Genomic DNA, 12,083 nt, shown 5'->3' on the forward strand with positions numbered 1-12,083 from the left:
GAAAGAGATAATGAACACGATGATGTAGAAAGCAACCTGTTATTGCCTGCTGGAATTGCACTTCGATGGGTCACTTTCCTTCTCAAAATCTACAGAGCTGAGGACATTCCACAAAGTACTTAGCTTCTTACTGCTTGTCTGTCAGTGTATTTGATTAGCATTACAAATATTTGTTTTGGCTTTTCAGAAACATTCCTTGAACATTAAACATCTTGAGTGTTTTACGTTGCTACTTGAGCCAATAATTCTGTAATGGCTTAAGTAGCCCATTTCACACCCTCTGATTATGCTCAGTATTTCTGCTTAATTCTTGGATTAATTTAATGTGTTACCTATTAGGTTAGTAATGTTCATCTGTTGCTGAGTGGGCCCCACAGCTTCTGGTAGTGGGAAAGGATCATCTTCATCATCTCTTCTCCAATTGCAGAAGTTACATGCAAGTAACTAACATTCAAGTACAGTTGCTCTGCAGATAAGCTGGATGTTCTGTGCATGTCTAGCTCAAGTATGCAGTGCTCAGCTTTCTATTGGATTCCAATTCCTGGCCACTTTGAAGAGACTATCAGACAGCTGGTTTCCTGCAGCCCTCTTTTCCAGGGCCATTTAGATCGTAGTAGATAAGTAATACTACTGATGGCCCACTACACCTTCCTCTTTCCAGCAATCCATTAGTTGTTCATAGATGCTCATAGCTGCAGCTATTTTGCATTGTGGAAAGGCCACAGAACTACTGAAATCAGCCAGGTGCTGCTGTGATGGCCAAGTCAATCTATATTGCCAGCAACCTGCTCCTCAGTGGCCACAGGAAATAGTGGCCGCTAGGAACTAGCTGTATCCTGTAAAGCTGCATGCAGTTTGTGGGCTATAAGATGAGCACCATAGGCTTAACTAGACAGCCTCGGAGGGCAGGGGAGCTTGTAAGCAGTTTGACCCTAATTTGTTTAGTGAGATTTTGCTTGTGTTAACCCTGTATTGCTGAGACAAAGGCAATTGCGCTCACTATATGCCATGTGTTTTCTGATAGAATATAGGTGGCTTTTTATCCCTTCTCAGCATAATTTCTCACCTTTATCTGTGACAATGAATGACAATGTCTACAGGTACACACATAACATTTTTCAAATACAACTATGCCTCTAAATTCAGGAGCACATCAGCACTCCTTATGATGTTTCAAAAATGTATCTTGTTGAAATTGCTCCTAATCCTAAATCCTTCATTTTTATGAGCAACACTCAGAATTTTATCAGATTAGTCTTACCCTCTCTCCATCTGTCAGCTGGTGAAATTTGAATTGAATTTTGGTGAAATTGTTATGTAATTTCTTCTCTGCCTCTCCAGTGGATGATGCTTTTGCACAGACCGTCAAGGAGATATTTGGAGGAGAAGCAGACAAGAAGAACCTGGTAGATCCATTTGTAGAAGTTTCTTTTGCTGGGAAAAAGGTAATTTAGTAAATATCTGAATCTTTGCATTCTAATCATAGTCCTGAGAACAGACCTCATAGGCTGCTATAAATTTTTCACTTTACTGAAATTATGGAAATAAAAAAGCATTAGGCCCAAAGTTCACTTCATAAAATAAGGACAAACTACAAGGTACAATAGAATGGGTGTAAAGTTGGTGACTAATAAAAGGAATGTATGACTAAATGCTAGGATCTAATGCATGCTAGATGCTCACCTACTGGTTGTTCCTGATTGTTCTTTGTAACTGATAGCACAGATCTTTCTGAGCAGGTTAACTGCATTTGTACATTTTATTACTAATGTGTTCCTTAGAATACCAAATGTGACGTGAAGCACAGCCTATATTCATTGCTAGCCAGTTTTTTTCTTTAAGAAGTAAAATGTCAGTCCTTTATTATGTTATGTAGTCAGGTTGCCCCACTCAGTGAATATAGAGGATTTTCATTAGATGTGACTAGCAAATAACATAGGTGGTACCACAGAGTATGTTCTTCATGTTCTAAAATCTGCATAAAGCAAGTGGGGATCAAGTTACTCTTTCATCTTGTTTCTCCACAGTGATAAAGTAGATCAGTGCTAGTGTGAAAGCACATTAAATTGTAGCTAGTGGAAATAACAAGCTTTTTTTCCTGTAAGGTTACTCCAGTCAGGTTTAAACACTGTTTCAAGATTTTCTTTTCCATCCAATGGTCATTAACGTTTCATGTGCAGATTGGTTTAGCAGGATTTACCAATTGCAAACTAATGCAGCATAAACCACTCAGGATTGATCATTAACTGCAACCCCCTTCTTATCAAAAGGAATATGATTTATCCTACAATCATTACTAGTGTATGCTTTTCTGTCTGTTTTATCTTTGATGGGCTGTATAGTTTATTTTATTTTTGCAGGTTTGCACAAATATAATTGAGAAAAATGCTAATCCAGAGTGGAATCAAATTATTTATCTTCAAATCAAGGTCAGGTGTTGTTTTTCTTTTCCTTTTAAATTCCTGTAGAAATAGGTGTCTTTCTGGATCTCAGAGTGCAATAAGTAATGGAATATTTTAATTATTTTTTTTTAGTTTCCCTCGATGTGTGAGAAAATAAAACTTGCAGTTGTTGACTGGTAAGTTATGACTTTAAATCAAAGTACTAAACAAGGTAGATTATATTAAGTGAATTAGGTATTTTTACAGTCTGTGAGAGTATTTAAGCAAGTATCTTCCTTTATGTTTTCTTTACCAGATTAGTGTAACATGGGAGTATCATTAATTTTGTGCAGTGAGCACTGAGCACTGTCAGTATTTAGAAGTCAGATGAATTTTTCATGATACAGCCCACTTTTATATCTAGCCATTATTATCTGTGTTAGTAATACTGAAAAGTTCCAAATGATACAAAATATATGTGTACCATCCTGGAGTGCATTTAGTCACTGGTAACCTGCTTCTATGTAGAATGACTGGCATTATATTTTAATAAAATCTTTCTTTTTTTTCTTTTTGTAGGGATCGTCTTACAAAAAATGATGTAGTAGGAACAACATATTTAAGTCTCTCAAAAATCGCTTCTTCTGGAAGAGAAGTTGAAGGTAACTGATTGAGTAGTGTATAATTTGCTATCTTTTCTTGTGTTATGAGGAAAAGCAAGGATCAGTGTTCTATGAAATATTTTTTCCTATAGTTCCTCAATTCTGTGGTAACAAGATTATATTTTTCTCAAGTTTTCAAAACAGTGCTCCTAGAAAACATGCTGTGGGCCTTTTCAAAGTAAAGTAAACTTTAATATTCAAACCACATTGTTGTGGAAATAGCAGTAATTAATTAAAAATTCAGTGTTCTGTTAGGTATATAAAGTGCAGATTACAAAAAGTTATATATGAATATATATAAAAATTAAAATTGTGAGTACTTGCTCAAAATTTGAAAAAAATACACAATGTCATAATCTATCATGATTAAGATATGCACATTTGCTAAGAGACTTAATGAGACATTTAATTTAAAAGCAATCCAGAGTTACTGTTTCAGAATCAGTACTTGGTTGGGCATTAGTAGACAAGACTTCTTTTGCCACCGTATAAGCATGTCTATTCTTTCTCTGAGAAGAGAACCTAGAAGCTAGGGAATATTCTTTAGTAATTATCTTCAGTAGCTACCCTGCAGAAGCTATCTAGAACCACCTGCTTATTTCTTTTATACTACTAGCCTGCTTGCAGATGCTGTAGGGGAAATTGGATCAGTCTTTACTCTGATCCAGTAGTGTACTCATCTCATTGCCTGACTGCTCCGAATTTCTACTTAGTAACCCTCATTTTAGTAGCTTCAACAAATTAATTTTTTTTTTTATTGTAATGCTATAATGGCAGGCAATATATTTTTGTGGTTCAATCAGTACAGGTGACTGGATTATGTAATTTTTAACAACTAAAACCCAAAACTGATTAACTGTTAAAGAACAAATTTAGTTAGGCAGCATATAAAGTTCCTAACGTGTTGTCACCACAGGACAATATCTTCTTTACAATATTATCAGAAACATTTTTTGTGCCAAGATTTTGAGAACTTGTGGGGTTTTTTAGTTCTGTTACATTTATATTCTAATGCAATGTTTTGACTATAGATTATTTCTTTGTGATTTCTATCTGTAATGTCCTTTTTGTAGCAAGGTCTTTCACACAATTGAGCCAGCTCCATGACAAAGATTCTGCACTACTTTGCCAGAAAAAAAACGTTTTATCTTTTTAATTAACACAATATGGAATATTAATTTTCCATACAGAATTGTAAAGTCCATGGCTAAACAGGCTGAACATTTCTTTATCTGACTATCTTCACTAGGTTGAAGGACACTGGCTTAGAACCATTTCCATCATTGCCACAATGAGAATCTAAATTACTCTTTTCTATTGTGTATATGAAATCTGTATGATATGTACTTGTTGTCTGAGACAGATTAATTTGTCCTTATGCTGGTAGCTATGTCAGGAGTTTAAAAACAGGCTTAGTGACTCCAATCCTGTAGTGACTTTAGCAAGTGTTGGTTAATACAGATGTAACAGTATTTTCAGTCACAGAACTTCAAGCTTATAACACAGTTCTCTTAGAAGTACTGCCATTGAAGTAAAACTTGTGCAAACAGTCTTTTTGTATGTCCCATACACAACTAGAGGAAAATGAAGAGTTAAAGAAAAGGCAATGGGAAACCAAAGTCAGAATAGCTGGGCTGTTGATGAAAATTCAGCTCTGGAGATATCAGCTGTACTGCCCACATAACTGTAACTTGAACTGCTGCTAAGTGGCAGCTCACTTGTATTTCAAACCCAGGCACTTAATAAATGAGAAAATCTTATTTGGATTCTCTCTTGTCTGACATACAGACATTGAAATAGCCGATTCCATGTAAAATCACACATTATCTTCTCTTTAGGTCAGTGCCATGCCTGAAGCCTGTTCTGGCTTCTAAAGGATTGTGAAACTGAACTAATCTATGATCTTCATAAATCAAGATATCATAATGGACCCAGAAATTTAGTGGTTTTCTTAAATGTTCTTGAGATTTTAAAATAACTTTTAAAATACAATTTTATTTTGTGGGGAGGACTATACAAACCTGAAAGGGAAGCATCAAATCAATATATTTTCAGCTACGTGCTTTCGTTTTTCTTTTTTTAAAATTTTTTCTTTGAAATTTGTTCAGGAACAGGAATACTTTCGTATTCTAATCATGAAGCAGAATTCTAGCCCATATGACCTTTATTTTTCCCAGCCCTGCAACTTTACTTTCAAAGCAAAGGACAGGGAACTGCTCGAGAGAATCCAGCGCAGAGCTACGAAGATGATTAAGGGAGTGGAACATCTCCCTTATGAGGAAAGGCTGAGGGAGCTGGGTCTCTTTAGCTTGGAGAAAAGGAGACTGAGGGGTGACCTCATCAATGTTTACAAATATGTAAGGGGTGAGTGTCAGGGGGACGGAGTTAGGCTTTTCTCGGTGATGACCAGTGATAGGACAAGGGGTAATGGGTGTAAATTGGAGCATAGGAAGTTCAAGGTGAATATCCGAAAAAAATTTTTTACTGTGAGAGTGACAGAGCACTGGAACAGACTGCCCAGGGAGGTTGTGGAGTCTCCCTCACTGGAGACATTCAAAACCCACCTGATGAGTTCCTGTGTGATGTACTCTAGGTGACCCTGCTCTGGCAGGGGGGTTGGACTAGATGATCTCTCGAGGTCCCTTCCAGCCCCTAAGATTCTATGATTCTATGATTCTATGATTCTATGAAAGCAGATTGATTTGTGATGTATTTGCTTTTAAAATGCTATTGTCACTTGTCATGTAACTAATTATTTTTTCATAATATAGAATTTTCATCTTTGAGGACAGAGATTTCATCATATGAAGGTTTATATCTTCATCTGTTACTGATTTTACTTTCCTTTGCCCAAACTGTGAAGTATTGGCTAAGAAAAACAATAATCTTAAAACATATTTTTTAATAATTACTTCTCTAAAAGACTTCATTATTATGATTAAAGACTATCAAAGATAACTAACTGTATAGAACAGTTTTGGCATTGGAACTGGTTCAGAAGTATCTGTGGCTGGTGCTTGACGCTATATTTTAGAGTTGAGCATGTAGTTGCTTCAATTATAAAGTGCTTTAACAATAGCTTGCAAATTTTTAACTCGGCTGTGAGATTGCAAATATATTTGCAGCTTCAGAGCCCTGCAGAAGTAACTAACACCCTGAAATAATTAGTGGCTGTTTTGCTTATACTTATCTAGCCATGTAGATGAAGTCTGAAAAAAAAAAAAATCAGATTCTGTTTAAAAACCTGGAGAAATGGCTTTTTATGGAACTGTCTAGGTTGACATCAGTTTTAAAAGACTTCGTGGTAAATATTTTTAGAGTGAGAAATAAGTGCAGCTGGAGTGCAGTTGAAAGGTAAAAAGGTAAAAACATTCATTGTCACAAATACTCCATTTACTATCTTTTTTTTCCTAATAAAGAAATACTAAGTTAAAGTCTGAAGTAATGGATTTGAATCATGTTCTGTAATACATGATTATCAGCCTTCTAAATAGAAACTGAGTTTTAAGTATAAACAGATTTTTAAATATTCTTTTTATTCCAGGGTTGGAAGAGTTGTGGGGGTTTTTTGTTTGGGTTGGTTTTGTTGGTTGGTTGGTTTTATATTTATATTATTTTGTATTTATTAGCATCAGTAAGTAACGAATGTATTAAATCAACACAGATCTGTACCTTAAATCACATCATACTGAGATCTGACCTGCAGTTCAGTGGTAGAATTTTTTTTTTAATTGGACAGTATTCCAACAAGAGTCTGAATTCTTTTTCATTCAAATGTTCATTGGTTTCTGATTCAGATATAAGGATGAGAAAGTACCCAAATGCAAAATAGAGAATTGCAAATCTTTATTTCATATTTTGCAGATTTTATGTGACTTTTTGTTTTGACAAAAATATGTAAAAAAATTTGACAGCAAATTACATCAGCATGTCACCATATGGATAAAAAATAGTCACAGTGGCAAAGTCATGCAAGATGAAATCCTTTATTTTCACTTTCTTATTTCAGCCATCCTTTCCTGTGATAAATACATCCTTCTTTCTGCTGCAGGTCACTCTAAGTTGCAAGGTTTTAAACCTGAGTAACAGCTTATTTTATACTAGGATCATTTGTTCAAAGACAAAAGCTAGGATACAAGAAGGAAAATAACATAGAATCTTTCCTGTACACTCAAAAGTATACATTTTTTTTTTGCATGTGTGCTACTTACCTTTATTCTGTTTCTTTTTGCACTAGTCATAAAATGTATCAATCAATAGGCTTGGCATGTGTTTTTTACTTAAATTAAATCCCTTAAGTAAAATTAAATCCCTTAAATTAAATCCCTTAAATATGGATTTTAATTGGCTCTCAAAAGAGCTTTTTAGAAACTCATTCATCTAATAAATTTGCAAGGCATGAATGCAAGCCCAAAAGATAAGAGCAGTGCAACTGAGGCTTTCCTAAATATTTTGCTGCTAAAAAACAGAACAGTGTTGAAAAATGTGAAGTTGTGACAGTAAGCATTAGCAATGGAAATACCTTTTCAAGTTCTTAAATATCTTCGATATCTGAAAATAAATGTAGTAAGAAAAATTAAATTGGGGTGTAGTTTCCTAGCTTGGCTATTAAAACTGACAAAATACCAAAATCCTTTTATTTTAACTATATTAAGACATGGGGAAATTCTGATTTCTTAGTCATGGAATAATATGCAAATTAGAGCTTATTGTCATGGGAATTAAGTGAGACTTAAATGAGCTTTCAGATTGTCAGTCTTGTATGTATTTTAGCATACTGAAAAGGGTGCTTTTGAGAAACAATGAACTGTAGCAGTTATGAGTTTACATTAGTCTGTGTTTTACCTTGAAGTACAATCACAGAAAAATTATACTAACACTTAGAACAGTAGGATTAACTATGCTAAACAGTAGGGTTTTTTTCACTATGATGCCCATCTTTTTTGTAGCTGTATAACTAAAACAATGGCTTATGCATTCAAATTATTGTAAATGTTGTTTTATTCAGTTTCATTTATTTCTATAAAATATGTTTTCTGTTAACATAAGTGCATTTATATCCAGTAAGTATTGTACAATGAAGGAGGAGGTTAGGAACAAGTACAGTTGCTGGTATAATTATTTTAAATGCATATAGTATATCTAGAGAATTAAGTGTTCTTAATTTACTAATAACTAATACCTAACTAATATCTAACACTTGTTCTACTCGGTTTGGTAGTTATGTAAATTTTTTTTCTGGCTCTGAATGATAATTAACGAAGATATAATGGTAATGTTTTCTGTTAGTAAACACTGGAGAATCTGAAGTTGGCTTTTTACCAACGTTTGGGCCTTGTTACCTAAATTTTTATGGAAGTCCAAGAGAATACACTGGATTCCCAGACCCATATGATGAATTAAACTTGGGAAAGGTCAGTTTCTTCATTATTTTTAATAAGAGGATTAATCTCAATTGTTTTTAATCAGTGAATAATTGATTTTAATGGATTTATTTTGGTTTTTTGTTTCGCATTGAACTCCCTTTCCTGTTGCTTTTTGAATAATATTTTCTTATTATTATTATTAATAAAAGGAAATATGTGCTTTCCATTCTTATCTGTTTTAATTTTGAAACTGTTTTGAGGGAGCAGCAGTGTTTTTGATGACTCTTAACTATCTGCATCTCTGCATGAATTTGTATTTCGTAAATATGTACTTTTCACTTCTAGCATTAATTAAAGCTAACTGCTGTGTTTCATTTGTTTGAATGTGTACATACGTGCCTCTCCTGAAGTGTTGAGAACACTTTAGTGAAGCCAGAATCATGTACAGCTGAAGAAAGGATATGCTACTTTAGGAGAAATACATCAAATTGGTTTCAACGTGTGGTTATGTTACAGGGAGAAGGAGTTGCTTATAGAGGGAGAATTCTGGTTGAGCTATCTACAATACTTGAAAGCAAACCCATTAATAAAAAGTTAGAGATGATTCCTAATGATGACTTACTGGTTGTTGAGGTAAGTCCTTGTTTCATTGTCAGTGTTGGTAATTGGAGGTGTGTCTTGGCTTGTTATTTCTGGAGAATGAAGCAACTTACTAAAATTGAAACAATTGAATTGCATTAAAAGAGCTGGTTATTGATTGTGTGGTTATGAAAATGTCATACCTTGGTAGCATGAAACATTTTTATTGCCTCAAATACAGTCATTTATTATACAATTATGTATCTTTTGGGTTGCTTGTAAGAAACTAGTAAAAATATTAACATTACTATTTCAAATTAAAAATTGCTATTATTTTTCTTTATTTGTTTTACAAATACTGAAATGCAACTAAAAAGGTTGTTCTTGTAGAAATACCAGCGCAGACGGAAGTTCTGCTTGGCTGCTGTGTTTCATTCTGCTACCATGCTGCAAGACACTGGTGAGCCTATCCAGTTTGAAGTTAGCATTGGTAACTATGGCAACAAGTTTGATACCACCTGTAAACCTTTGGCATCAACAACTCAGTACAGTCGTGCTGTTTTTGACGGTAAGGGTGCTGATGGTAGGGGGATAAAATAATGCAATATTCTCTTTTTGAGGTGCTATTTTATGGCTTTGGAATGACAGCCATAACTGCATAAAAAACTTACTGAAAACATTACAGAGAAGGACATGTGGCTCTTCACAGCTTTTGCAGTGTAGCTACATTTATGGAATACATGCTGCAAAGCCTATGAGGTTATTAAAGAAATTTTTACAGAATTCAGTGATATCTTTTGACCATGTGCTAGATGTGTGAAGGAAAATTGACAAGAAAAAAAAAAAAACACTTTAAAAATTAGGGATTAAATAAGGAAAATACTCTCAACATTCTGATTTGGAATAAAACAAAAACTTGTTTTTAAACCAGGTGTCTGGCAGCCTAGAAGAAAACAGCCTAGCTACATTACAGAAAAATAAATTTTGACTTTTCTTAGAAGGTTGGTTTTTTTCTGTGCATTAAAATAAAGTAATCAGGTTTACTCTGGAAAATAAATATTTTAATATTTCAGAGATACACTTATATTAATGTGCTATATACAGCACTAAGTTATAGAGGAAAAATCATAGAATGGTTTGTGTTGGAAGGTGCCTTTAAAGGTCATCTAGTCCAACATCTAGTGACCAGGGACATCTTTGACTAGATCAGGTTGCTCAGAACCACATTCAACCTAACCTTGATTGTTTCCAGGGATGGGCCTTCTACCACCTCTGGGGGCAAGCTGTGCTACTGTTTCACCACCCTCATTGCAATAAATTTCTTCCTAATATATAGTGGGTCACCCTCATAATGAACATGCTAAAAGATAATTTATTGAACAAAATCCATTAGCCTTTGAAACAACTTGGAGTAGAAGTTTACCATACAAATCCTTTGATAAGTTTGGACTGCTTGTATGTTCTTAATAAATTGTAGTACATAAATGAAATAAATATAGCAAATTGTATAGTCTACAGTATGTATTCATGCCATCAGTTCTAACTCTAACATACAAATGCTTCATATCAGGTAATTATTATTACTACTTGCCATGGGCAAACACAAAGCCAGTTGTAACGCTGACTTCTTTTTGGGAGGACATAAGTCATAGATTAGATGCTGTGAATGTAATCCTGAACATGGCTGAAAGACTGGTAAGACACTTAAAATCTTCCTTTTGCTGATACGCTTTTCATTTTTACTTTTTTTCATTTAGAGCTGTAATCAGAAAGTGCATTATGAGCAAAGTATGGAGCAATTTTCTGACGCTTTTCCCTCCTTTTTTCCTATTCAAAATTTAACATAGCTTAGCATAACAAATGACACTGCCAATCATAGGTGTGTGTTCTGGCAACACCCAACACACTCCTGCTTGAAACTGCAGGGAATTTCCACAGGAAGGAAAAATCCTTGGTGTTGATGAATGGCATGTTAAGTCTGTAGAACTGTTACTTGTTTTGGAAGTTAGGTGCAGGATCATGTAAGTATAGTGAGAAAGAACATAGCAATAGTCCTGTTAAATATGAATCAAGTTTGAACATAGGAGTCTTTCTTTGTTCTTTATACATACAGATAAATAAGATTAAAGTATTGAAACTCATATTGACTATAATACCACAATGGAAGTTTATAAGTGCAAAACTCTTTCTTTTAAATTCCTCAGCAATCCAACTTAGCCACCTTAAAATCAGGAATGCAGGCTAAAATTTCTGAAAATCAATTAGCTGAGATGTGGTTGAACCTGATAGATGAACTTACAGAAGATATAAGGTAAAAGTACCTTTTTTATCTTTTACATCATCATTCAAGGCCTGCTCAGAATCTTTGCTATTTCCTTTACTAAGTCAGAAAACAAATCCTAAGGACTATAAAACTGATTACCCCTATAAACTGACCTGAGAACTGGAATTCCAAAAGTCTCTGAAGTAATAAACCAGCATGGATATTATAAATCAAGTAATCTGTCTAGTTTTGTAATTCTCCTTTATCTTAGTCACTGACAGTAATAAAACAGCATCTCTTTAAAAAAATCTAAGGCAAAACTGCTCTGAAAATGTGAAATCATGGATCTCCGCTGCCTTTCACAATCTTGTTTTTAAAATTTCTCATGTACCTTTTGTTTGTCTACGTTTCAACGGTATTTCTGCAACTGAAGAGTTTTACTTTTGAAATTCTATGATTTACTGGTAAACCCAGAATAAAAAATGTAAAAGGTATTTTGAGCTTAGAAAAGTTGCCTTTTCTACAAGCCTCTACCAACTCAAAAAAAGCTCATTTTTGTGATGCTATAGGATTTCTTGGTTCCAGTGAATAGTTACTCTGCCCTCTGGTGACTCGGAAGTCCTGTGTGAGGGATTTGTTTGAGAGTTCTTCCATGTTCTGGTGCCAGAGTGTTGGATAACTTTTTTCATAGACACAAACCATATTTGTATATTGAGTTTCTGAGAATTTACTATTTCAAGTGAAGAAAAGGAGCCAACCTTGGACTGAAGGCACTGGTTTCATCTACGAGCTATACATTTGGAGACAATATTTTTCTAATTTGAATGTGTAG

General features: G+C 34.3%; 1 protein-coding gene across 1 annotated transcript in view; it reads left to right on the plus strand.

The window, feature by feature from the left end:
* The window catches only part of MYOF (myoferlin), a 65,984-nt gene that overhangs the window by 25,634 nt on the left and 28,267 nt on the right, over positions 1-12,083 (plus strand). Inside the window, exons 12-22 of the mRNA XM_010000044.1 lie at positions 6-115; positions 1,342-1,445; positions 2,361-2,429; positions 2,535-2,578; positions 2,961-3,043; positions 5,815-5,853; positions 8,333-8,457; positions 8,926-9,042; positions 9,379-9,556; positions 10,559-10,683; positions 11,193-11,299. Of these exons, the coding sequence (XP_009998346.1) occupies positions 6-115; positions 1,342-1,445; positions 2,361-2,429; positions 2,535-2,578; positions 2,961-3,043; positions 5,815-5,853; positions 8,333-8,457; positions 8,926-9,042; positions 9,379-9,556; positions 10,559-10,683; positions 11,193-11,299 (1,101 nt within the window). The remainder of the gene's footprint in view (positions 1-5; positions 116-1,341; positions 1,446-2,360; positions 2,430-2,534; positions 2,579-2,960; positions 3,044-5,814; positions 5,854-8,332; positions 8,458-8,925; positions 9,043-9,378; positions 9,557-10,558; positions 10,684-11,192; positions 11,300-12,083) is intronic.

Source organism: Chaetura pelagica, unplaced genomic scaffold (assembly GCF_000747805.2).
Source record: "Chaetura pelagica isolate M959 unplaced genomic scaffold, ChaPel_1.0 scaffold436, whole genome shotgun sequence".
In the NCBI taxonomy this organism is placed as follows: Eukaryota; Metazoa; Chordata; class Aves; order Apodiformes; family Apodidae; genus Chaetura; species Chaetura pelagica.